This window comes from Mustela erminea, chromosome 21 (genome assembly GCF_009829155.1).
Source record: "Mustela erminea isolate mMusErm1 chromosome 21, mMusErm1.Pri, whole genome shotgun sequence".
NCBI lineage: Eukaryota > Metazoa > Chordata > Mammalia > Carnivora > Mustelidae > Mustela > Mustela erminea.
The window spans coordinates 37,457,397-37,485,329 of NC_045634.1; the positions used below are offsets into that span (position 1 = coordinate 37,457,397).

At 41.3% G+C, this 27,933-nt stretch overlaps 1 protein-coding gene across 2 annotated transcripts in view; it reads left to right on the plus strand.

Annotated features, from left to right (window-relative positions):
- The window catches only part of CSMD1 (CUB and Sushi multiple domains 1), a 1,941,062-nt gene that overhangs the window by 1,680,884 nt on the left and 232,245 nt on the right, over positions 1–27,933 (plus strand). For both annotated transcript variants that reach the window (XM_032328946.1, XM_032328947.1), the window contains 4 exons: positions 24–215; positions 5,777–5,915; positions 9,303–9,490; positions 14,674–14,868. In XM_032328946.1, the coding sequence (XP_032184837.1) occupies positions 24–215; positions 5,777–5,915; positions 9,303–9,490; positions 14,674–14,868 (714 nt within the window). The remainder of the gene's footprint in view (positions 1–23; positions 216–5,776; positions 5,916–9,302; positions 9,491–14,673; positions 14,869–27,933) is intronic.

Here is a 27,933-nt window from a genome sequence, read left to right on the forward strand (position 1 = left end):
CTGCTCTTGTCTCCGTCTTGCAGCCTCAGTGGCGTCCACCTGCAACGATCCAGGAATGCCTCAGAACGGCACCCGCTACGGGGATAGCAGAGAGCCTGGCGACACCATCACCTTCCAGTGTGACCCTGGGTACCAGCTCCAAGGACAAGCGAAAATCACCTGTGTGCAGCTGAATAACCGATTCTTTTGGCAACCGGACCCTCCTACCTGCATAGGTATGGCACAACAGTCATTTTGTAGTTTGGAATGAATGCATGTTATCATTAAAATTGCTCCATAAAACAAAACGATGTCTCCGGAGTTTCGTACATGCCCTCTAGTTCAGAGACTCTAAGGAAATTTTAGTGTAAACCTTTCAACCTTACTTTATTAGGTGAAGTAAAGAAAATAGTTTACTTAATGTACCGTAACCAACATTTATCTAACATTTCCTATCCTTAAGAAATCTTGTAAAAATATGGGTTAGTCAAATTACTGTAATTTAAAATTCTGGGTGCCAGAACATTCATAACCCTACTATTGGTATTCTCATTTCTAATATAGAAACATGCCCTTCAGCAAAACCAACTCAATAAGAAGTATTTTATTATTATTTTTTTTATATGGTTCTTCTATAATATTGGTACATTTTAATAGAATCCTGAAAACCAGAAATTATACTGCTTTGGTCAAAATGAAGATAAAAAGAGAAACATGCTTTTGAAATTCACTAGAATTTCATCATTTGACCTTATTGAAAGGGTATCAGTTGGTTTTCCAGACTTCAGTTTGAATAACTATCCACGATATTCTATCAAAAGTATGGTTTTAGGGCACTATATAATTTTATATAAAATAGTAATTACATGCAGATTGTCCCCTCATTCAGTTAAATATTTCACCATAAATACCTATTTCATCTTATTTTTGAAAGAAACTCTGCTAAACTTTATTATTTTAATGAACTGTCATGGCTTAATTTGTACTTCTTTATGATCTGTTTGCAAAATGTAAAATTTAATTAATCTGTGGAGAGAGGAAGTGATAATGAAATGCTATGCACATAGTTAATAGGCCATTTTGCATAGGGTGAACTTGAGGGGATTTTGTGATTGAAATGATTTTTATTGTCATATACACAGCGGTAGAGACATTCTCCGTGGTGCCGTGCAGCTGGGATACGCAGGTCGTAACTTCCCACTAAGTACTCCGAGTACTGGGAGGCTGCGTGAGGTCTGGTGGCTCCGCTTCTCGGCGTGCTCAGCCTCGTCCTAGAGCAGCCCGTGTGCACTTGGGTGCCTTGTGCCTAGTTTACCTTCTGTAAATCCAGGGCGCCGTCCTGCCTTTTACTTCCAGCCGCGCCCTCTGGAGACTTGCAAGATTTCTGTGTTACTTTTTTAAAGCAGAGTGATTGCCTGTAAATGCAGCATCATTTTAAACCATGGCTCTGCTTTTAAATGGACAAGGACACTCCCTCTGCCCCCATTTTGCATGATTTCAAACGCATGGAGGTGCTTTCCAGACCAATGCTGGGACCCGTTAAACTCCAAAAGAGTATATTTCAGTCCCCATGATTTTAGACACTTGTAAAATGTGACCATCTTCCCAACTAATCTATCATCGTTCATTAGTTTATATCTTAGTTATATAACTTTGACCAATGACTAGATAGTTTATGAGCTGTCCAGTTCTCAACAGACAATATAGGCAGCATTTCCTCTGCCTTGAGGATGGGCCCCAGGGACAGGCTTAAGTCACTCGTAGGCAGTTGAATATCAATTGTGCTGACAGCCCGGCCTACACGCATAGGCATTATGTAACAGAAAAATAGAACATGTGTATTCAGGAATAAATTAATGTTATCTTTGCTTTACATTGTAAACATTTCTTTTCCCCCAGAAATGAGGCTTATGTTCTCCGTAAGAAACCCATCCATTAGGACGGCAGCTGATCATGCCTTAGCACCCATGTAAATTCTGCTCTCCTGACTTAAGTTTTTAATTTTATGTTTTAAGCTTTTTCCTTATTAAAAAATAATACATGTTCAGTTAAGAGAAGAAAAGAGGAGAAAAAGCTGTCATCTTTCTACCTGGAGGCAAATACTATTAACATAAACATGCATAAATAAGCATCATAATTATTTTATGTATGTCTAATCTATTTTTGAAATGTTTTTAAGTGACAGCATCCTGCTTCTTTTGTAAATTGCACTTTGACTTACCAGTACTAAAGGAGGACCTCTTTGTGCTGCCGCGTACTCTCTGCTAGTCTGTAATGACTGCCCCGCACCTCTGTGGACTGGCCTGTACTGACTGCCCTGCACCTGCGTGGACTGGCCTGGACTGACTGCCCCGCACCTCCGTGGACTGGCCTGCACTGACTGCCCCGCACCTCCGTGGACTGGCCTGCACTGACTGCCCCGCACCTGCGTGGACTGGCCTGGACTGACTGCCCCGCACCTGCGTGGACTGGCCTGGACTGACTGCCCCGCACCTGCGTGGACTGGCCTGCACTGACTGCCCCGCACCTCCGTGGACTGGCCTGTACTGACTGCCCCGCACCTCCGTGGACTGGCCTGGACTGACTGCCCCGCACCTGCGTGGACTGGCCTGTACTGACTGCCCCGCACCTGCGTGGACTGGCCTGCACTGACTGCCCCGCACCTGCGTGGACTGGCCTGTACTGACTGCCCCGCACCTCCGTGGACTGGCCTGCACTGACTGCCCCGCACCTCCGTGGACTGGCCTGGACTGACTGCCCCGCACCTGCGTGGACTGGCCTGGACTGACTGCCCCGCACCTGCGTGGACTGGCCGACGTGGAGCGCACGATCCCTTCTTACTTAGGTTGCTTCCGTCCCTCCTCCACTATGATGATTGCAGAAACGAACCCTCTTGTTGCAAAACCCATCCATGCTTATTTATAAATGACATTTTTCTACACATTTATGTGTTTCCGGGGCTTTTAAAACATTTTTCAAAACTCTTTGGGATTGTGAACCAATTTACATCACCAACAGAGCCATGGGAGTTAATTTTCCCCGAAGGAGGGGGGAGGCCCCATGTCCATTGTTTTTAATCTCATAATTTGATACGGGCAGAAAGTGATGATTCTTTGATGTTTTAAAAGGCATTTAAGTTAATAGTGAGTTTGAATGGATTTTTATTTCGTATTCTTCTCGGCCACTTGAATGTGTTCTTTCCCCACTGGCCGGCCTACTAATTTATCTTCCTCTTTTTCTTGTTAGTAGTCCTTCTCCTTTTTCTGGTTCTTGCTGTCTCTTTTCTGAAATCTCTTGACCTCTCACTTGCTGGTATGTTGTCCGTACTTCCACAACCTTGTCCTTTGCTGCTGATTTTTCTTGTGGATGGTTTGGATAGCTCCCTTTCTTCACTTCCCGATAGACTCTAATGGTGAAGGCACCTCCTTTTGGGGTTTTCAGCGGAGCCCAGAGGACTTGCCGCCAGACCAGAGGATGCTCACCACTTTCTAGTTCTGAGTGACAGGTCCTTCAAAATCTCCATATCTCCATTTTCTTATATAGCTTGCAATCCCTTTTGTCCGAGTCCAAGTTATTAAGAATTCTGAAAAGCAAGAATTTACCTTAAGTTTACAAAAATTCATTATGTGTCCACATGTAGCCCTGATCGGCAGGGAGGCTATTTCAAGACTAGTTATGTTGTTTCATGGCATAAACACGGACCCGTCTTGATGCGGGACTGTGGATGTGTCTCGTTAAGGAAGGCTGCTTCTGACCGTGAGCGATGAAGACGTGACCGGGTTCAAGGAGTGGGGCTGAAGGATTTCGAACAAGGCGCCGAGGATTGATACAAATGTGTGGTTTTCATGTGTGTCCATTCCCTCCGAAGGATTTCCCGGAGCGGCTGAGTCACATTTTGTAGTCATTCCTCATGCTATCCAAAATATTTTGCAAGCTTTCAAATTAAAACCTAATGAAGCTAAAATGAAAAATGCCTGACCCAATGAGAGAGCAAAGATGGAGAGATGGTGCTATTACTCCCCCGGAAGCTTCCAGATCCCCTCATGTAGAAATGCCTCCTTGGGTCTGTTCAGGATAAGACCAGGAAACCCCTTTGTTTCACTTAAGTCAGTACCTAGTGTCATCCCCAGATTCTTCCTGCTGGTGACACCCTGGAAGCCAGTGGCCTGAATCTGTCATTCTTCATTTCGCAAACCCTGCGTGCAGTGGAACGTCCCCAGACCCTGGGGTACCCGGTGCCTCACCTCCAAGCCACCTGCCACCGTCCGCGCCCCGTTCTCCGCCTGATGCCGCGAGAGGCAGCCTCCTAGGAGAGCTGATGAGTCGGTGGTCTCGGCGGAGTTTATTAAAATCAGACTGCACGCTGGGGAGATGTGGGTGTCACCGTTTTTGTGAAAGTTGTATCGTATTACTCTTGAGGGCATATCTGAATTCATTTTAAGTATTTCCTATGATGCTATGGAGAGTTCGCCTTTAATGAGACTGAATTTTAATAGAAAGTATAAAACAAATTCTATTACTTTCTAAAATATACATGGTATATAAAATATTTATATATAAATATTTATTTATTTATTAAAAACATTGTTTTCAGAAGCACTAAATGAGTATAGAAAGACATAGCCATCACAGACATTTAGAACACACGTATCTTCATATAATTTCCAAAAAAGTCGTGTGTGTGTGTGTGTGTGTGTGTGTGTATGTAGAAAAAAATTACCAATTGGGGTATTTCTTTCTCTACTTACCCTTTTTTTTTGCACCCTAAATGCATACACAGTCAGTTGTATGAATGCAATATCTCATTTAGATGGAACATTATAATTTAACTGGGCTGATTCCTTAAAGCAACTTGGTGACAAGCCACAGTATTTAATATGAAGAACCGTAAACTTAGCACGTTCCTGAATGCATCTGAAATGTACATACTTGTGAATTTTGCAGTGTTTTCACACCTTCCACATGATGGAAGATTTAACAGAAATCCTGTGTAGCACGTGAAACCATCCTAAATATTTTGAGGTTTAAGAATGAAAATTGCCTTGCCTGTTAACATGGTTGAACTTCATCACTGTCATCTTCTTAAAGTAAATGTCAACCCAGGTAACTAAAAAGTGACAGGTATAAAAAAGATCAGCATCATTTAAAGTGCTTCTTTCGATGGAAGCCTACTGAGCGTTGTGATCATGTAATATTTTTAGGATTGATGTCCCAGCTCACTCTCTTACAGGTTCCCTATCCCAGGGTGTCACTTAAACTTTGTCAGTTCCGTCATTTCTGAATTGTGTCCCAAACCATACACCTATCAGAGGATGGTGAGAAATATGTGGTCACAAATATTTCCTGAAGACTCGATCAAACACTGTGCCAGGCAAGCGTGAAACACAAGAGAACAGGAAGCCTGCCTTCTAGAACAATGTGGCAATGACTTTGTGGACCAGAGAGGACAGAAGAATTAGCAGGACCATAAATGTTGTTCGTGGGGATTTCATTCCCCTTCCCGTGTGTGTGTGTGTGTGTGTACACGTGCATCCTGGGAGCGTGGATGAGTAAAGTAATCTGTAAAGCTTAAAATTATAGCAAGTCAAGTTTATTTGTCAGTTTAAAATCCTCCCTAAAAACATGGGTGGGACGTTATATAAATATCATGAACAAGCCATGAAAAATGCACAGCCCTCCTAGGTCTTAAATTTTCACCTAGAAAATTGTTCAATAACCCAGCAGGTAGGGCATGTCCTTGTTGAACTCCGTGGTGTCCTATCTCTCGCTGACCTGCATTGTTCCTCTTCCGTGACAGCCGCCTGTGGGGGCAACCTGACCGGCCCTGCGGGTGTCATCTTGTCGCCTAACTACCCCCAGCCGTATCCTCCGGGCAAAGAATGTGACTGGAGAATAAAAGTGAATCCCGACTTCGTCATTGCCTTGATCTTCAAAAGGTACCGTCTCTTGTAGAATCCCTGTTGACAGAATGTTAAGGGTCATACCTAAAAATTGAGTCCGTAGCCCTTCATGCAGTGCCCAGTTTTACCCAGATGAAACCCTCCATCTCGTTCTGAGAGCTGCTACCTCGGGTTGCAAAGGCACGTAAACGCAAAGAGATGACTTGGCTGCCGAGCATTCTGCTTGTCTTAGGACAGACATGACATAGCAAGAATTACTTTTAAATACTATCTTGCATGCGGCACGTGCCACATGAGAAGGCTTAATTTACAGAATAGTCACGAAGAGTAATAAAACAGTGAGAGAAATGGGCTGAGTCTAATGTCTCATCAGTGTCTCCTATTCCCCACACGTGTGATAACGAATTCACGCCCATCACACGTCTTGTCTGGCATTCCCAAAGGTAGCCGCTTGTATTTGTGATAAAATCTTTATTATCATTGAGATATCATCACTTGATAGAATTTTGAAAATGGAAGTTCCCCCAATGCGGTTGCTGTAAAGTCTGAATTAGTAGACGTTACTCCTTAAAAAATTACTGCTGACTTACTCCTGCTGAACTTGATGATGAAGTTTCAAACATGCTGATTGTCTTATAAATTCTATAGGACTGTCATATTACTTGTATCTGGTGTATCATAATTGAAATTTTGCAAATCCCAAGACCTCCACTTCTGCATTTTGAACTAAAGGAAGGGGCATTTTAAAAAATAAGTGGTTCTAAAGGTCATGCTATTGACCTCTTACCTCTCCGGGGTGAAGTGGTCTCATTACATTTATTTGTCAGTTGAACACATTTCCTTTTCTGATGTTTATGTCACGGTTCCAGGCCTGGTGCTGACTGTCTTCCTTCACTTTCTCCTCCTGATGGGATCTGAATCAGTGTGATTCTAAACGCCCGCGGTGCTCAATGTTAAGTAGTCTGATAAGCATCGTGTGTTGAATTTATCCAAGCTGCTATAAATTTGCCTCTTGATGAATACTTAGTATATCTCTCAGCTATTACACAAAACCACCGAACATTTGCAGCTATATTTTTGGACATCTTTGTGAGTTTGGTGAATGTTAACTTCTACCGGTGGCTTCCTTAACACCAGGAGACAGCACTGGTACCAGGAGATGGAAAATAAATTAACAATTAAAAGCCTTTTAGAGAACACAGAACCTTATAAATAAGAGTCTCCTGATTATCAAGGTTCCCCAAGGGCAGTCCATGTGATAAGACAAGTTTTTTGTTTTGTTTTGTTCTGTTTTTTGTTTTTTCCTACTTACGTTACACAGCTCTCTGGAAAGAAAGTAAAAGTAGAAAATCTCCAACTCTTCTTCCACCTTTTAGATCCCTCAGTCCTTAGCGGACTCGATTTGATGGAAAACTGACATAGTTGGGAATGATCGAGAGATCTCCCAATCAGATCGACTTAGTAGATAGAGACGGAACAGGAAGCAGTGGGTGGGGACACGGATTTCACCCCAGCAAAGGGGGACAGACAGTGACACGTGCTGCCCAGATGCACAGTTTTAAGAATGTGAGTTAAGTCAAGTGTGTTTCGTGAGCCTGAGGCAGGGACCACTGGCCTTACTACCAGTGAAGACAGCGTATGACTAGACCTGGAGCACTAGCTCCGGAGGTCATCCCGGTACTTGGGATGACTGGGGAGGGATGGCTTCTCGCAGGCCCCTGTCACCTGTGGGCTCTACGCTACTCACACACCGGGACTCAAATGAAATTTGGCTCAACAGCTGGGCCAGACTTTGGTCTCTCGTTGGGGTTCATGGATTGTGCAGCTAGCATGAGTAGAAATACGGATGGATTTTACAAATGGAATCATAATGAATTACAAATTTCACTCCAGACTTCTACGCGTGGATTATGGTGTATCCAGAGAGACAGAGAGCGCAGTCAGAGGCTTTGTGTCTGTGCCTTGTTGTATTTCCAGCGCTCGAAAATTATGTCATGATAATTACCTGTGCCAGCTCTTGGGGCACAGTGTGACGGGTTCTCATAACATTCCTGTTAGGTATTACAAAAAAAGTTCTTATTCTGATTAAAGCCCACTTGGTTGATCAGCTCCTGTTGGTCCTTTATCCTTTCTCTTGCCACTCTTCTGCTCCATTTCTGATTCAAGGAATCTGTCAAATGACCAGACTAGGAGACCTTTTACAACTTCCTTTAGTAAATATGTCCGGGGACCTCCCATGGGACCCAGCGTAGCCTTGACATAAGGCGGGACGGCAGGTTGCCGGGCTGGGGTCAGGATTAACGTTGGGTCCTCCGTGGTGCCCCCTCTTTGTCACTTCCTTTAGAATGCGGTGGGCGATGTCTGAAGACAGCGGTCTTCCTTGCCATCCCTTGAATCTGCAGACAAACAACGCCACCTTAACAAAGCCCATGTTGGTGATGGTTAAGAATCCTGACTCTCCGTCCCTGCCGTCCCCGGCCAGCTCGAGGGAGACTAGAAGGTTCTCAGAATGAGTCCTTGCTACAGACTCAAAGGCTTGATTCAGAGATGGGGGAAGTGGAACGCCGGCCAGAATGTATTACTTAAACTCCTCCAATTTGTTGGCTTGTTCTGATCTCCTCAAGATCTTATCCCTCTGCACATGTAGTCTTTCACTGGGACTGTTCCTTTCTGAAGCTCCCAGATCATCATCCGCTTTCTCATCAAAGATGGCGGAGACATTGCAAGCCAAATCCCTCTTGAGAGCTTTGGGGATTACCAGGATATTTAATAGTAGAGAAGAAAGGGAGATAGAGAGGGAGTGGAGACAGGGGAGGGGATGGGAAAGGGATAATTGGCTGATGTCAGCGATGGGGAAGCCTGGGCTGGAACAGGCGCCCCCCACACTCGGTGACGTCACAGCGATGACTTACATCAGCCGCTTCACCCAAGCAAGGAGAAGCAGGTACCTTTTAAAAGTACACAAAACAAAATAAAACAAATGAAAAGCTCACAAAAAAGGAATTTTTAAACAAAAGTTAAGTAATTGTTTTTCAAACTAAAAGTATTCACATAAAAATCAAGTATCAGTGGGAATTCTTCCCTTTTAAGCCCATTTCCTTCAAACCACACTTCCTTAGCAATTTCAGGAGTGTGGGGAAGAGCTCTTCAGTCCTCAGTACTAGGATCAGCTTCAAAATCGTACTATTTTGAATACAGTGGTCACCCCGTAAAATACGGACAGTGTTTCTCGTGGATAGTTGTTACACACATAGCTATTTTGACATGTAAATTGCTGTTACATTTTACTATGGGCTTGTTCTAAGATTTAACAAGCACTGCTTGGAAGCCAAGAGACTCACACAGTGATCCCAGTAACGTTCTAGTCGGGGAGATGAGAGGTGCGTCGTAGGTGTCTAACCTGGTGAGTTCTCTTCCCTCTAGTTTCAACATGGAGCCCAGCTATGACTTCCTGCACATCTATGAAGGAGAAGATTCCAACAGACCGCTCCTCGGAAGCTTCCAGGGCTCTCAAGCCCCAGAAAGAATCGAGAGCAGTGGAAACAGTGTTTTCCTGGCATTTCGGAGTGACGCGTCTGTGGGCTTGTCGGGATTCGCGATTGAATTTAAAGGTACTGTGGCCAGTTTCACTGGCGCGTCAAATAATTTGTATCAGGACGTTTCCATTGTAAGCATTCATTTCCGCCATCTTGCCCGCCTGTCTTGTGTGTAGAATGCTCACGCCTCTGTCCTCTGTCTGGGGAAAGACAGATGGATCTCCCCAGCGCAGAAGAAAATGCGGAGACACAATTCTACCTTAGCTGAAAGAAAAAACACAACAAACAAACAAAACTCCGAATCATTTCTTTTTCCCCAAATTTATGGCTGTGTAAAAATAAATTATGGTTTGTGTAAGGAAGGATTTGATGACATAGAAGAATTATTTTAATACGTGTTTTAGTATCTTCTAGTTTATTTCGTCAGAATGACTAAGATTAAGTACATCAAAATAGCTTGGATGCATCCATGGTTTTCCACGTGTAATACCCATGGCCCTTGCCCTGTCCTACCACCTGTGGGCCCTGGTCCCATGAATCGTCCAGGGCAGACAGGGGTTCCTGTGTGGTCACCGGACAGGTGACCCCAACTTCGTTTTGGATCCACCATCCCGTTATCAAACACCCAGAAAAAACAGACAGAGACAAACTCACAAAAACCACCCTAAACTAATTGTTTTGCTATAGGCTCTGTGAAAATAATTACACACTTTTCACATCCACTTCTCATGTGAACAAAGAAAATGCAAAGTATATTGCTAAGAATTAGAGAAAAGGATTTCATGGAATATCATTTCACAGTAGTGAGTGCTTTGTAAAAAAAATAATGAGAATACGTATATTTAAACTTTTGAGTTACTTATTACTAGTAATTAAATTGTCAGATACAGTGCAAAACACATTTCATCTCTGTTAACTCTTCACTGGGCATGTGTCTTCTTACATGGTTTTAAGTAGAAAATTAATGTATTTCCCTCTAAACAGCAAAACCTACAAACTCACTAATTCTTCTTAAAATGCACAGCAGGAAAAAATGTAAACATTTCAGCAATCAGAGGAGTTCCGATGCTTTGGGGATGGGGTCTGTTCATGTCTGTGAATAACTGAAAACAGTACTTTCAAGCATTTTCTGTATCGTCAGGTAGTTTCTGTATTAACAAGAACTCACAGAAACGCACTTCATTGTGGCAATGCCCGGTCCGTAATTAATCTAAAAAAGACCACACTGCATCTAAATACAGGGCCGCACATGTGCCACTGCCTGCTCAGACGCGTGTACCCTCCAGGGCATTCTAGGACAGATGATCAGTGAGCGAGTGAGTAAGCATGGAAGGAAAGCCCTGCCTCCTTTGTCTGGGTTCTTTGTGACCAGGCCGGCCATCTCTCTGGCGGCTGGAGCTCCTAAGGTCTGGAAAGCTCTCCAGTAGAGGCGGTGAGCAAGTACAACCAGCGGAAGACAGGGGAAGGCAGCCGTAGCTTGCACTGCCCCGGCGAGTGCCCCTGGAAGGCAGGGACATGAGCAGTAGAGTCATGGGCAGCCTTGCCGAGCCCCATCTCTGGCCCCTGGCTGACCCCCCACGGGGCCCCAGGACTGGGGTGCTCAGGGGTGTCTCCTTAGGGAGAACAGATGTGAACTATGGCAGAACAGATGTGAACTATGGCAAAACACAGCACGTTATGAAGTCCTGACTTAGAAAACGGGACAAACTGTGAGCAAAAACAGTATCCGTGATTTATCACGGAACACCCTGAACTGACAGCTGATGAATGGAACCGAAAGATTAGACGCAGGACGTTTAGAGAAATGAAGATGACACTTGCCGTCAGAAACCCAAATTAGTGACACCGAGCGGATAATCGTGTCAGTGGCATTAACCAAATATTCAACTAAACTCAGAGACGTACAAGGACACATGACTGAAGAGACTGAGAAGGCAACATTCACGTGGGGGAGACCTCTTCTCTGAGGTTCGCTGCCCTGTCTTGGTCTGGGTGACAGGGTCCGCCACGTCTGTCCTGAAGCAGATGCCCCTCCCCCGGGCTATAGCCTCAGGGCCGCAGGTCACCTGACGCTGTGTCCCCCGTCTGGGTCATTGTCCTTACTTCCAACATCGTGGGCGTCTTGTCCTCACGCATCATCACAGGAAGAGGGGGCAGGGCAGTGAGACACTTAGAGAGAGATGGAGAGACCACACTCACATAGCTTTAATTACAGCGTACGGTTACAGGGGTTTTATTTTGTGATTAGTTATTATCGCTTATCTCTTAGTGTGCCTGATTTAGAAGCTGAACTGTTGCGTATGAGTAGAACGAAATGGAGCATACGTAGGGCCTGGTGCTGTCTGCATTTTCAGCCATTCCTCGGGCCTGGGGACGCATCCCGAATGGGGGGCTGCTGCGTATGGAGAAGTGTCCATGCCTGGACCACTAGCTGCCCAGTATGCTCGGCGGGACACCGGCAGACAGCAGTCGGGGGAACGAACCTTCCAGTGCCTATAGTCATATTTTTCATCCCTGCTCTGCTTAAACTAAATGTTCTCTGCTCTAGATGGGATTTACACAGCTACAAAGAATTAACACAACATCACCTGCTCTTCAAAGTATCCAAATCGGTTTTCAATAAAATGATTAGAATGCTGGTCCCAACCTGGGACCCACGGACAAACTCCAGTAACAGTAGAACAAGGGCCTGCAAAAAGGTGTTCCATTGTTTTACAGATGATCATACCTGTCATCAGTTATATGTTAACAGACATTATATAGTCATATAATATGCATTTATTTATATATATATGTCTGCATACATTTACATGCTTTGGTTGCAATGCAGTATATGTAAAACACATATATGGCAATATAATAGTACATTATGGTATGATAATACAATAATATATATTATAACAATGGTATAATATAGTAAGGTATATAATAACATATTATTCAAATAATCTATAATACATTATGTATTATATAATGATATGTATTATAATATAACCTATAATATTTTTAGTATATATTTCATTTTAGCCAAAGTATATAAGTAAATAACATAATAGATTCTTAGAGTTAAGAATAAAATTTAACCTGCCACACATTGGGATTGGGATCCCGTGTGGAGAGGCCCTCCTCCTGGAAATGCAGCAGAAAAGAGGGTTGCCCCCTCTACTGTCATGCAACACATGTTCATGGGGAACCTGGTGCTAAACCATGTGTAGACGACCTGCTTCTGGGCTGGGGTTTCGTGTGTAGCAGAACAAGCTTCCTCACTGTGATCTATTGAAAAGTCAGCCCTGGACACAAGGGTTTGTACAAGAAAACAAAAAAAGAAGAAAACAAATTTAAAAATAATTTAAGTTTAAGTCAACAATTGCCAAAGAGATCTCTGTTTGGCTGATGTTGACATGTAGATCTTCATAAATATAACGGGAAATATGGAATAAGTACAGTTAAACTAGTCTCCTTTTTTCCTGCAAAACTCCCCAAACTTTGTACCTTTTTCCTCTTCTAAATAGCATCCATTCCTACGAGAATGTGCAGAGTTTTCAGAGCTCATGTCATTCTTCATATCTCGTGACACATCTGCAGTCTCTCAGGAGGGTCTTCTCCAGACGCGAGTGTGTAGAATCACTAATAAGCAACATGTAGACAATCAGTAAGAAAACATTTAAATAGGGGCAAATATGAATCCCCACCAAAAAAGTTGAAGTCTACACTTTATAATTTTCAGAGATCTTTCGTATGTGTGATCAGCACCGGATTTTCTACAATAAATGACGGGACAGACGGGTAGACTCTCTACAGTGGGAGGGTTTGTCAAGCCAAAAGCAGAGAGCAAAGACATGTTTATTTCCTGCACTCAAGTTATCTTCGAGCCTGTTGACATTGATGGCCCCAGTCACTTTCTCTGTCTCTCACACACACGTAGAAGCCAAATTCTGTTTTTATACCTTTCAGCTAAAAAAGGAAGATGAAAATCTCAGGTAACTTCTATAGTGAGCACTTGAAGATCTGTAAGATTCAGTTCCTGAGGCTTCTGACATTACCGGGAGCGTTGATGATGGCATGAAGGCTGTTGACATGCATAAGTAAAAAGCAATTCAAATGATGAAATGATGTATAACTATATACACATCTATGAACATTTAATACCTATAAACATATATAAATATATATATACATATACATATAAGCATATATATGCACAAACACACACATATAACATATATATGTGTACACGTGTGTACATATATACGTATATATATTTCCATTTAGAGGTTTTTGGAAGATCTCTTGAATATAAAAACATTTAAAATATCAAGGTTACCAACAGTTAACTGGGATTAACCATGTAGCTACAAGCTACAAAGACAGTTTTGTATTTACATTTAGGAAAAGACAGGTTTTTAGTGAAAGATTTTTAACTCTTCAAGCAGCAGGTTCAGATTCTCTGCGTTTAAAGCGGGCTGGGGACCGTCCTTGCAGAGGCGTGCTGAAGCACTGGGTTAAAGCCCACCGTGCCCCCGGCTCAGTGCCTGGTACGAAACAGGCCTGGAACCGTCTGGGCAGCTCCTGTCGTTAGGCTGCGTGGTTGGGGGTCAGTCCAGGGCAGACACAGCATTTGGCTTTCCTCCAACCATGCGTTCCCGGGAAGGTGTGTTCTGCGCCAGGAAGCTCGGTGGGCACTTCCCCTCCACGTCTTCCCAGCCGGGCTGCTGTCACAGTATCTGAAAGTGCACGAGCTTGCGTGAACCAGCCTTCCCGAGAAGGCCCAGCTTCTCATTGTTCCTAACGTGCGCTGGGACTTCATGTTAATAGGATTTAAGCACAGAGGTGGAAAATGACCTCAGCGTTTCCTGAGTCAGTGTCTTTGGTTCAGTACTATAATCCAGAGCAAAAAGATATACACAACAATAATGCTGTATTTTTTTAACATAAATGACAGTAATTCAATAGCAATTCTTCCATAAAATGTCGTTAAAAAAAGAAACATAATTTTATTAGATAGAAGTTTTCCTATTTTTCTACAATATTTTCTATAATATTTAACTGATAATTTTTAACTTGATAATCATTTTTATAGCATATCACTGTTAATAGTAACTTGATAATTAACAAATAACTTCAGTCTGTGAGTACTGTCTGAGCGTTTCTAGCACACCAGGCGCCGTTCTAGGCACCGAATAAAACGGTAAGCAGCTAAAGGAACGGAAGCTCAGGACTGTGCCCTCGTGCAGCTGACGGGTTTATTTCCTCCGCAGAGAAGCCACGGGAAGCCTGCTTTGACCCTGGAAATATAATGAACGGGACAAGAATTGGCACAGACTTCAAGCTTGGCTCAAGTGTCACTTACCAGTGTGATTCTGGCTACAAGATCGTGGACCCCTCGTCCATCACGTGTGTGATCGGAGCAGACGGAAAACCTGCCTGGAGCCAAGCCTTGCCTTCCTGCAACGGTACGCATGGATTCTAGGTTTCTCTCCAATAATCCTTCTAATTTGGAATGCTCGGCTCACTTTAAAACCCTGCCACACTTCAGTGCTCTGTTCCTCTAGCAGGAGTTGGCGTCTGATCACACACAACGCTAATGGGGACAAGGACATCACACTTCTCCCCCATGTAGTGGAACTAGTGTATTGGCCATTACCTGGGCTTCTGGAAGGGCTGGTATTTTTCCCTCAGTTAGATAATTGGACATTTTTAACTTTTGTGTTTGCATATTCCAGGCCCAAGGTACATAAGAGATGCAGATGGACATTCGGTGTCTGGGTGCACTGTTTCTTTCTGGGTTTCTCTGTGTCTCTCCTTCTTGTCTGTATTTCTCTCCATGGATATATTTATGTGTCATTTCCCCCAAGATACCAGTCGTTGTAATTCTTTATATGGGCATTAAATGAATAAAGCCACGTATTGTAAGTTATGATCAACCTTCAGGGACAGAGCTCGCTGCGGTGAGAGCAGCCCGGGAGCTGGTGCCCTGGGCCGTGGAGGGACAGGAGATGACAGATTTCCTGGTCTGTGGACACACTCTGTAGTGACTCTAGGCCGTGGTGGCATCAGAGTCTCCAGACAAAACTCCTCCAGCTCTAGACGGGTGACTTGTGTCCTCCCCTCTGAGAGTGACACACATTAAAAAAGAAGATGGTAAAACCCCATGAGTTTTGGCAGAAAAAAAAAATGATTTCCAAGTTATATTGGGATGAGCTCAAGGACCAGCTTAGTTAGATACATTGAACTTACCCCAAACTTTTCGCTGCCCCCCCCCAGTTCAGCTCACAGTGTTACTAGTGCTTTCAGACCAAATAGGTGAAATTTAAAAGTCAGCACATAAAAATTAAAGCAAACAAAACAAACAAACATGCCTTATGCCCTGAGTTGCACCGCACCTCTGGCTTTCGGTGTTTATGAACCTGGGAGCTTTTCGGCTGAGGAAGCCTGTCATGCCAGGATCCAGCTCCATTTTCTGGCACACAGCAAGCCCTGAATAGAGGGTTCTAGAAGAAATGAATCAATTGGCAAAGCCATTTTTTTTAAAGATTTAATTTATTTATTTGTTAGAGAGAGAGAGAGTTAGAGAGAGAGAGCACACACAAGCAGGCAGAGAGGCAGGCAGAGGCAGTGAGAGAAGCAGGCTCCCCGCTGAGCAAGGAGCCCGATGTGGGACCCGATCCCAGGACCCCAGGTGTCCCCAAAAGCCATTTTTAATGGAAAAATCTGAAGAAAAGAAAGAAACAGTCTGTAGCCTGTTGAAACTTCCTAATCTTACACGTTTCGATAATAAAGATACAACCCTTGATGCTTCTGAGATCAGGGGTCTGGAAGAGCAGAGCGTGCTGCAACAGCGTGAAAGTGTCGTGGTCCCCTGCGTGGTGCGTGTGTCCATGACGGTTTCCATGCGTGTCTGAATGTGACAGGGCCATCCGAATACAGTGCCTTCAAAGTGTGTGTCAGGGCGTGGAGGGTTTCCTCGTTGCAAATCGATAGTGCACCCGTGGCCTCTGACCAGCGATGGGGTGGTGGTGGGCGGGCGTGCCTGCAGGATCTCGGCCCAGAGGCAAAGCCACACATTTGGAACCTACTTCCAGACCAACGGTCAAGCCCCTGGGTGAGGTGGAAGTGGCCCAGAGCCTGCAGACCTCCGAGTCCTCTCTAGAGCGACATGGTAACATGCCTAGCAGCACGGGTTACCCTAATGATCACGTGGACATTTAGCTGTACGAGATAGACTTAAAAATACCCATACATGTATAGACTACATCTCACAGGAACTTAATACAAATTCCATCTTATATTAGTTACATTTAAAAGGCAAGTACCACTTATACAATATAAATAATGCCCAATATATAGAATAAAATGTCCAAGAACCTCATAGATTTGAAAGGACCCGGAAATATCATTTATCTCAAATTCTTAAAAAGTACTCTAAAATTTCTGTTTCAATGTTTGCTGCTATTTTTTACATTTGAAAGTTTGAAAGTCACTTGTTATACATGTGAATTATTCTTTATACATAAGCATTTCCACACCTACAAATATAAAGGGAAATAAACCTATAAACATATAATAAAAATATATATTATTTGTTTATATTGTTAGTAATGCACAAACATAATATATAATAATGTATATTAAATATATAATATTTAAATAAATACATTAGGAATAAGTAAATATATTAGGTTAAATAAAAAATTGATATATATTACATTTAGATTAAATATATATGTATCATGTACATGATATGTGTACATATATATGTAAAAGTAATACACATATATAAAAACAATTTTATAAGGGAATCTTGTAGATTTTTAGCTCTAGGTAACATAAGTTAGTTTTGAATTTTAAATCATGATCAGAAAGGCTGGTTTATCAATCCGCACTTTCCAAGGATCTATTTTTTTTTTAGGATTTTATTTATTTATTTGCAAGGGAGAGAGACAGAGACAGAGCACGAGCCAGGAGGTGAGGCAGAGGGAGAAGCAGACTCTGTGGCTGAGGAAGGAGCCCAGTGCGGGGCTCGAACCCAGGACCCTGGGATCATGACCTGAGCCAAAGGCAGACGCTTCACCCACTGAGCCTCCCTGGTACCCCTCCATCGCTGTATTTAATGAAAAATGCTGAACAGCTACATATTTAAGTTACTGTGTGAGTTGGTTTGGGAGATTGAATGACAGAAAGGCCGCAGGTCCTTCTTGCTCAGTTGACTAAAAGCTAGGAGGGGCCTCTGGGAGGTGAACACAATGGTGGGCACCGCAGGGCGCCCGCAGGAAGCGAGGAGGAGGAGAGCCTCTAGTTGGAACACAGGAAGGGTACGGTGTGGGCTCAGGCCCTGTCAGAGAGTGGGTCCTGCTCGCGGGGGCCCTGTGCCCCATCCCTGTCCTGCAGGAGGGCCCCTGGGACATGGGTGTGGAGCCCAGCTGGCCACCAGAAAACTGTCCTCACACTGAAAACCACCAGCCCTGTGGCTCCTGAAAGGCCTGGAGAGTGCACACCACGGGCCACGGTGCCGGGGATCATGGGCTGCCTGCAAGCTGCCCGCCTGGGTCTTGAGGACCCTCATGGTTTGGGAAAGGGGTTCTCAGGTTGGGGCTAGAGCTGTGCCCCAGGGTTATCCACCTAGAGGCAGCCGGATCCTGGCTTCACCGTCCAGGGCTCAGAGAGCAAGAATTTCTACCTCACAGCACTGGGAAGATTGAATGGGGTACGCATAAGGCTCCCAAGCAAAGTAGATGCTCAACAAATAGAACATCTTGATTCTTTGTGTACATTTTGTTCTATACATGCATTTTAATCTGTATGTAAACGGCACACATGATCATTTTCAGGGAACAAAAGGCAATGATCCCAGACTCCCATCCAGTCCCAGGTGTGTGCAAATCCCTCTCAGATACCTCAGTAGAGATTATATACAGGGACTAAAGGAAAAATAAGAAAGAAGGTGAGTTTTAGACTTTGTTAAATAGTAATGTTGGAGGAATTAAATTTGAAACTTAAATACAATTTGAACTGATTGGGGAATGATAATAAATACTTTAGCCATAGAATAAACATAAACAATGAAGTCACATCTGGACAATATATATATAGTCAAATTTTAAATTAGAAACTATTTCTTTTTCCATATTTGAAGACCTATAACGTCAAGCACTGTTTCTATTTGCCAGTCCTCAAAGTGCATAAAACATAAATTTTTATTAATGCTATTTATTTACATTTCAGTAAAACTCAATTCCCAAATCATTAAGCCAGAAATTATCTCCTGCATAGTTTATTTTGGATCTGTCATGGAGAAAAGCACATTTCTTGCATGAATCAATAACTGAGGGTTCAGATGACTCACTAAATCAGGGAACTTCGGCTATATTTTAAACATTTTGATAGTTCATATATTTTGGAATGCAGTCAGTGCATTTTGGACTAGTTTGTTTTAAATGTAGGATATTTTTTTTTTCTTGGTGATTCATCTGTTGCCTCCAATTTTTCTTCACTGAAATTTACTATAAAGTCAGAACTGAAATTGAAACACCCTAGATCCCTTTCATGGGGCAGGGTGTTTGCTGTGTTATTTCTGGTTCGCATTCAACCTGATGGTATTTGTTGCCTTTACATGTGAGACATATATTCCAATTAACCAGAGGGATGAGTACGTTTCTTGTGACCATCTGTAATGATGCTGTTGTTACTCTATTCATTGGGGAAATGATCTGTTTAATACATTGATTACCAAACAGTAAGTATATATCTATTTTTCTTTTATCACAGTATCATAATTTTTTATTTATGGAAAAGCCCATACCCATATATTTCTTACATCAACACAGTCATACGGACAGAATAATTACTGAGAATGAAATGAAATTTCTCTACATTTTTTTAAAAAATGCTTTATTTTCTTTCTTTCTTTCTTTCTTTCTTTCTTTCTTTCTTTCTTTCTTTCTTATCAGTTATTTTTATTAACATATAATGTATTATTTGATCCAGGGGCACAGGTCTGTGAATCATCAGAGACGCACTTCACAGCTCTCACTACAGCACATACCCTCCCCAGTGTCCATCACCCACCCACCCTCTCCCTTCCCCCCTCCCCCCAGCAACCCTCAGTTTATTTTGTGGGATTTAGAGTCTCTTAAGGTTTTTCTCCCTTCTGGTCCCATCTTGTTTCATTTTTTTTTCTTCCCTACCTCCCAAACCCCTTGCCCTGCCTCTCAACTTCCTCATATCAGGGAAATCATATGATAATTGTCTTTCTCTAATTGACTTATTTCACTTAGCATAACACCCTCTAGTTCCATCCACATCACTGCAAATGGCAAGATTTCATTTCTTTTGATGGCTGCGTAGTATTCCTTTGTGTATATATACCACATCTTCTTTAGCCATTCATCTGTTGATGGACATCTGGGCTCTTTCCATAGTTTGGCTACTGTGAACATTGCTGCTATAAACATAGGGGTGTACGTGCCTCTTTGGATCACTATGTTTGTATCTTTGGGGTAAATACCCAGTAGTGAAATTGCTGAGTCTATTTTCAACTTTTTGAGGAACCTCCATGCTGTTTTCCAGAGTGGCTGCACCAGCTTGCAGTCCCACCAACAGTATAGGAGGCTTCCTCTTTCTCTGCATCCTCACCAATATCTGATGTTTCCTGACCGGTTAATGTTAGCCACTCTGACTAGTGTGAAGTGGGATCTCATTGTGGGTTTGATTTGTGTTTCCCTGATGCCCAATGATGTTGAGCACTTTTTCATGTGTCTGTTGGTATTTGGATGATATTTTTTGTCTTATTTGTCTTCTTTGCAGAAATGTCTGTTCATGTTCTCTGCCCATTTCTTGATTGGATAATTTGTTCTTTGAGAGTTGAGTTTGATAAGTTCTTTATAGATTTTGGATACTAGCCCTTTATCTTATATGCCATTTGCAAATATCTTCTCCCATTCTGTAAGTTGTCCTTGGTTTTGTTGGCTATTTCCTTTGCTTTGAAAAAGCTTTTGATCTTGATGAAGTCCCAGTAGTTCGTGTTTGCCCTTGCTTCCCTTGCCTTTAGTGATGTTTCTAGAAAGAAGTTGCTGTGGCTGAGGTTGAAGAAGTTGCTGCCTGTGTTCTCCTCAAGGATTTTGATGGATTCCTGTCTCACATTGAGGTCTTTCAACTATTTTGAGTCTATTTTTGTGTGTGGTGTAAGAAAATAGCCCAGTTTCATTTTTCTGCATGTGGCTGTCCAATGTTCCCAACACCATTTGTTGAAGAGGCTGTCTTTTTACCATTAGACATTCTTTCCTGCTTTGTTGAAGATTAGTTGACCATAGAGTTGAGGGTCTATTTCTAGTTTCTCTATTGTGTTCCTTATATCTATGTGTCTGTTTTTGTGCCAGTACCATACTCTCTTGATGATGACAGCTTTATAATAGAGCTTGAAGTCTGGGATTGTGATGCCACCAACTTTGGTGATCTTTTTCAACATTCCTCTAGCTATTGGGGTCTTTTCTGGTTCCATATAAATTTTAAGATTGTTTGTTCCATTTCTTTGAAAAAAATTGATGGTATTTTGATAGGGATTGCATTAAATGTGTAGATTGCTTTAGGTAGCATAGATATTTTCACAATATTAGTTTTTCTAATCCATAAGCATGGAACATTTTCCCATTTCTTTGTGTCTTCCTCAATTTCTTTCATGAGTAATTTATAGTTTTCTGAATACAGAAAACTATATATTCTTTGCCTCTTTGGTTAGGTTTATTCTAGGTATCTTACGGTTTTGCGTGCAGTTGTAAATGGGATAGACTCCTTAATTTCTCTTTCTTCTGTTTTGTTGTTGGTTTAGAGAAATGCAACTGATTTCTGTGCCTTGATTTTATATCCAGATACTTTACTGAATTGTATGAGTTCTAACAGTTTTGGAGTGTTCTTTTGGGTTTTCCACATAGAGTATCATATCAGCTGCAAAGAGTGAGAGTTTGACTTCCTCTTTGCTGATTCAGATGCCTTTTATTTATTTTTTGTTGTTGTTGTCTGATTGCTGAGGCTAGGACTTCTAGTACTATGTTGAATAGCAATGGTGATACTGGACATCCTGCCGTGTTCCTGACCTGAGGGAAATGCTCTCAATTTATCCCCATTGAGAACTATACTTGCTTTGGGTTTTTCATAGATGGCTTTGATGATATTGCGGTATGTACATTCTGTCCCTATACTTTGAAGAGTTTTGATCAAGAAAGAATGCTGTACTTTGTCAAATGCTTTTCAGCATCTATTGAGAGTATCAAATGGTTCTTGTTGTTTCTTTTATTAATGTTTTATAACACATTGATTGGTTTGCAGATGTGGAACCAACCTTGCAGCCCTGGAATAAATCCCACTTGGTCGTGGTGAATAATCCTTTTAATATACTGTTGGATCCTGTTGGCTAGCATTTGGTGAGAATTTTCATATCTGTGTTCATCAAGGATATTGGTCTGTAATTCTTTTTGGTGGGTTCTTTTTCTGGTTTTGGGATCAAGGTGATGCTGGCCTCATAAAATGAGTTTGGGAATTTTCCTTCCATTTCTGTTTTTTGGAACAGTTTCAGTACCAATTCAGTTCAGTTTGATTCTTCTTTAAATCGTTGGTAGAATTCTCCTGGGAAGCTGTCTGGCTAGGGTCTTGTTTGTTGGGAGGTTTTTGATGACTCCTTCAATCTCCTTACCAGTTATGGGTCTGTTCAGTTTTCTATTTCTTCCTCGTTCAGTTTTGGTAGTTTATAGGTCTCTAGGAATGCATCCATTTCTTCCAGATTATCAAAATTGCTGGTGTATAATTACTCATAATATGTTCTTATAATTGTTGGCATTTCTTTGGTGTTGGTTGTGATCTCTCCTCTTTCATTCATGATTTTATTAATTTGGGTCCTTTCTCTTTTCTTTTTGAGAACTCTGGCCAGGAATTTATCAATTTTATTAATTCTTTCAAAGAACAAGCTCCTAGTTTCATTGATCTGTTCTACTGTTCTTTTGGTTTCGATTTCATTGATTTTTGCTCTGATCTTTATGATTTCTCTTCTCCTGCTGGGTTTAGGCTTTCTTTGTTGTTCTTTCTCCATCTCCTTTGGTGAAGGGATGGGTTGAGTACTTGAGACCTTTCTTGTTTCTTGAGAAAGGCTTGCATTGGTATATACTTTCCTCTCAGGACTGCCTTTGCTGTGTCCCACAGATTTTGAATAGTTGTGTTTTCTTATCATTTGTTTCCATTAATTTTTTTTTTCAAATCTTCTTTAATTTCCTGGTTTACCCATTCATTCTTTAGTAAGATTCTCTTTAGCCTCCATGTATTTGAGTTCTTTCCAACTTTCCTCTTGTAATTGAGTTCTAGCTTCAGAGCATTGAGGTCTGAAAATATGCAGAGAATGATCCCATTCTTTTGGTAGCAGTTGAGACCTGATTTGTGACCCAAGATGTGATCTATTCTGGACAATGTTCCATGTGCACTAGAGAAGAATGTGTATTCTGTTGCTTTGGGATGGAATGTTCTGAATATATCTGATGTCCATCTGGTCCAATGTATCATTTAAGGCCTTTATTTCCTTGTTGATCTTTTGCTTGGATGATGTGTCCATTTCAATGAGGAGGGTACTAAAGTCCCCTACTATTATCATATCATTGTCGATATGTTTCTTAGATTTTGTTATTAATTGATTTATATAATTGGCTGCTCTCATGTTAGGGGCATCGATATTTAAAATTATTAGATCTTCTTGTTGGACAAACCCTTTAAGTGTGATATAATGTCCTTCATCATCTCTTATTATAGGCTTTGGCTTAAAATCTAATTGATTTGAAGGATTTCCTTAAAATATATAATATTTTAATATTGATATAAGGATAATACTGATATAAGGATTGCCACTCCAGCTTTCTTTTGATGACCATTAGCATGGTAAATTGTTTTCCACCCCCACACTTTAACTTTGGGGGTGTCGTTAGGTCTAAAATGAGTTTCTTGAGACAGCATATTGATGTTTTTTTAATCCGTTCTGATACCCTGTGTCTTTTGATTGGGGCATTTAGCCCATTTACACTCAGGGTAACTACTGAAAGATATTAATTTAATGCCATTGTATTGCCTGTAAGGTGACTATTACTGTCTCTGTTCCTTTCTGGTCTACTACTTTTAGGCTCTCTCTTTGCTTAGAGGATGTCTTTCAGTATTTCTTGTAGGACTGGTTTGGTGTTTGCAAATTCTTTAATTTTTGTTTATCCTGGAAGCTTTTAATCTCTCCTATTTTCAATGAAAGCCTAGCTGGATATAGTATTCTTGGCTGCATGTTTTTCTCATTTAGTGCTCTGAATATATCATGCAAGTTCTTTCTGGCCTACCAGGTCTCTGTGGAAAAGTCTGCTGCCAATCAAATATTTTCACCATTGTATGTTACAGACTTCTTGCCCTGAGCTGCTTTCAGGATTTTCTCTTTGTCACTAAGACTTGTAAGTTTTACTGTTAGATGACAGGTTGTGGACCTATTTTTGTTGATTTTCAGGGGGATTTTTTGCGCCTCCTGGATTTTGATGTTTGTTCCATTTGCCATATAAGGGAAATTTTTTACTATAATTAGCTCCAGTATACCTTTGCCCCCCTCTCTCTTTCTTCTTCTTCCGGAATCCCAATTATTCTAATATTGTTTCATCTTATGGTATCACTTATCTCTCAGATTCTCCCCTCTTGATCCAGTAGTTGTTTGTCTCTCTTTTGCTCAGCTTCTTCACTCTCCATCATTTGGTCTTCTATATCACTAATTCTCTCTTCTGCCTCATTTATCCTAGGAGTAAGAGCCTCCATTTTTTATTGCATCTCATTAATAGCTTTTTTAAAATTTCCACTTGGTTAGATTTTAGTTTTTATATCTCCAGAAAGAGATTTTATTTGTCCAGAAAGGGTCTCTCTATTATCTTCCATGCCTTTTTTGAGCCCAGCTAACACCTTGAGAATCATTGTTCTGAACTCTAGTTCTGACATATAACCAATATCCATATTGATTAGTCCCTAGCCATTGGTACTGCCTCTTCTTCTTTTTTTGTGTGTTGTTTTTCTGCTTTGTCATTTTATCTAGATAAGAATATATGAATGAGAGAATAAAATACTAAAAGGGTGGCAAAACCCCAGAAAAATGTACGCTAACCAAATCAGAAGAGATCCATAACTGGGGGAAGAAGAAAAGGGAAAAAAGAAATAAAAATTAAAAAAAATAAAAATAAAAAAATTTTCTATCTGTCATATCTCTCTCTCTCTCTCTCTCTCTATATATATATATATATATATATATGACTGGTGAATAGAATAGAGTCACCCACTTGATTTTGGGTATATTTTGGTTTCTTAGAAGAAATTACCTTCCAAAATTTTAAAGAAAGAAAAAATTATATATGTATGTATATACAAAAATAAGGTTAAGCACAATGAAGGGATGGAATATGACTGTAAAGATGAAAATTTTTAAAAAATCCTAGAAATGGAATGGATAAGATAAGTTTGTTGGAAAAAGGAAAAAAAGAAAAAAGAGGAGGGAATGTGCTCAGGCTGGAGACTAGACCAAAGCTATGTGCTAGATTATATTTTGATCTATTAGAAGAAATTGTATCCCCAATTTTTTAGAAATAAAAACCTATATGTAGGGACGCCTGGGTGGCTCAGTTGGTTAAGCAGCTGCCTTCGGCTCAGGTCATGATCCCAGGGTCCTGGGATCGAGTCCCACATTGGGCTCCTTGCTCCACAGGGAGCCTGCTTCTCCCTCTGACTCTGCCTGCCACTCTGTCCACCTGTGCTTGCTCTCATTCTCTCTCTCTCTGGCAAATAAATAAATAAAATCTTTAAAAAAAACTATATGTATACAAAAAATAAGTTTAAATACAAGGAAGGGATAAAATATGACTGTAACAATGAAGTTTTAAAAAGTTTTTTTTAGAAAGATGTTATTAAGATAAACTAGTTAAAAATGCTGAAAGTGGGAAGAGGAAAAGTTAAAAAAATAGATGAAAATAGATAAAAATAGATAAAGTGGATAAAAATAGATAAAAAATAGGAAAAAAATAAAATTAAAAAGAAATTTAACTCTGCAAGACTAAAGGATCATGGGGAAAAAAGCCGTGAATTCTATACGATGCTTTCCCCAGTGGAGTTCCTCTGTTCTCCTTGATTAGTGAGCTTGGTCTTGGCTGGATGGTCTTGCTGAATTTCTTGGGGGTGGGCCTGTTGCAGTGATTCTCAAATGTCTTTGCCTGAGGTGGAATTGCACCGCCCTTACCAGGGGCTGTCCCCCACCCCCACCCATGGTCTGTCTTCCCATAGCTTCCGATTCACATCTCAGCACGTCCTACCTTCCAGAAAATGGTCCCTTTTCTGTTTCTAGAGTTGCTGCTCTTCTTCTCGTCTGTCTCCTGTTGAGTTTGACCAAATAGTTCAGAGTGGTTTCATACCTATCTAGCTCAGCTCCTGAGATACATTGTCGTTTTAGTCTTCTACGCCTCCGCCATCTTGCCTCTCCTCTCTACATATGTTTTTATCAATTTCACAGGTGTTGGATTGTGTTTGAAGTATACAGTTCGTGTGTTTATCTTTAGTGTCTGAGTAAGGACATGCAGGCATAATGCAATTTATCAAGGCAACAGTGGACCTAAAATATTAGGTCAGCTTCCTTTCATTTTGTCTTTTTTTTTTGTCTTCTATTATCATAAAATAATACTCTTTCATCTCTTGAGCAAAATAAATCTTTGTAGTTATTGTTTCACAAACTCATCAAACCGTGTCCTTGATAAGACAGAAGTCTGTCTGATAATTTGGGCATCCAGATGTTACCCCAGGGATGATTTACTTGAGATTTTTATTTATACCTGTGCTTAAAATTTGAAATGGATGAATTTTATAGATGAAAAAAAAAGGATATTTGCACAATTATCTGCTTGAATTTTATGTGGCTGAAAGATGATAAATTTCTATTTTTTCTTGCTACTTGTTTTTTAAATTTTGAACTTTAAGCTTTTTAGGAAAAAAAATAGTCCTGAAATAACCCAATTACACTTATGGATGAGGTGAAACAAATTGTTGTATCTAAAATAGTAGAATGAGTCACCAGCATTTCTTGCAACTTGGGAGTTTAACTTATTTTTTTTTCTAAGATTTTATTTATTTGACAGAGAGAGAGAGATCACAAGTAGGCAGAGAGGCAGGCAGAGAGAGGGGAGGAAGCAGGCTCCCTGTGGATCAGAGAGGCTGGCGTGGGGCTCGATTCCAGGATCCTGGGATCATGACCTGATCCGAAGGCAGAGGCTTTAACCCACTGAGCCACCCAGGCACCCTGGGAGTTTAACTTATACCCAGAAGTTGAAACAAAATGTTTCTATTTAGAATTGTAACAACACCAATGGAAATTCATTTAAATGATAAAACTATTCCGAATTAAGGCATCAGCTTAAAGACCACACTTAGTATAGTTAAATAAAATCTCTGGAAGCTGATCACAAATAGATCAAAGCTACTGGATTCATAAGCTATTTTCCTTTGACACTTAAATAAGATATTTAGAATAAGACATAAGTTTAGCGTGCCATCATAAGGTACAGCTTCGAAATCTCGCAAGTCACGAATGAGGTGCTTGGAAGTTAGGGTCAGTATATTCCCAGGAGCGTGAACCATTGTGGAGAAAGCCCATCAATTAGGACTTCACATATCCTGATTAACATTTAAAAGAGTCAATATATTATCTTTTACTTCCGCCTTCTTTTAGTGCTTGAATACCCTCATATCAAGAAGAATGAGTTGTAGAAATACAGACTTTGTCAAATGCTGAAAATGCCTCTGACGTCCGGTCCAGGACGGTGTACCTGAGATGCGGCGGTCAGACGGCAGGGGTCGTCCGCTCAGTGTCTCCCGTGCCCGGCGTACCCGCAGCCCGGGGGCTCTTCTTCGGTGAAAGAACAGGGACCCGAGTAGAGGCGGTTTAATGAAAACACCGGGAATCACGGGACTGCGGTTCACCTGAATGTCCGTTACCGGATGCTTACAGAGGTTTTCTCCGCAAAAGCATCGCACAAGGGAAGAAAATCATCAGAAGGGAAATAAAGGCACCCAGACCCCGAGCTCTGCGAGTTACACCCCATCTTCTATCTGCCCAGACTTCCTAGTTAGGAATTGATTTGGTTTTAAGCCAAACTTACGGGAAAAGACTCCGGCACATTAGTATTCCTTCTGTTACTCTTGAACTGAACCCATGAGACCAAAAGTTAAAGCAACAACCCAACGCTAAAAGCAAACATTATTTTTTCTAAGACCCATAGTAACATAAAATGAGTAGAAAACTGAAATCATCCTTGTAGTCTGAAATTAATCTGATGACTGGGACCGGCCAGAAAATTCTGATGAGTTTTGGTAATTCAAGAATCTCTCTGTATCGAACTTGTTATTGGGTTAGAGCCATTTTCATGATTATTTCAGCCCATCTGAGAGAGGTCCGGAAATCATCTTAGGTTGTCCTCCTAAGCTGAGTTCTCTTT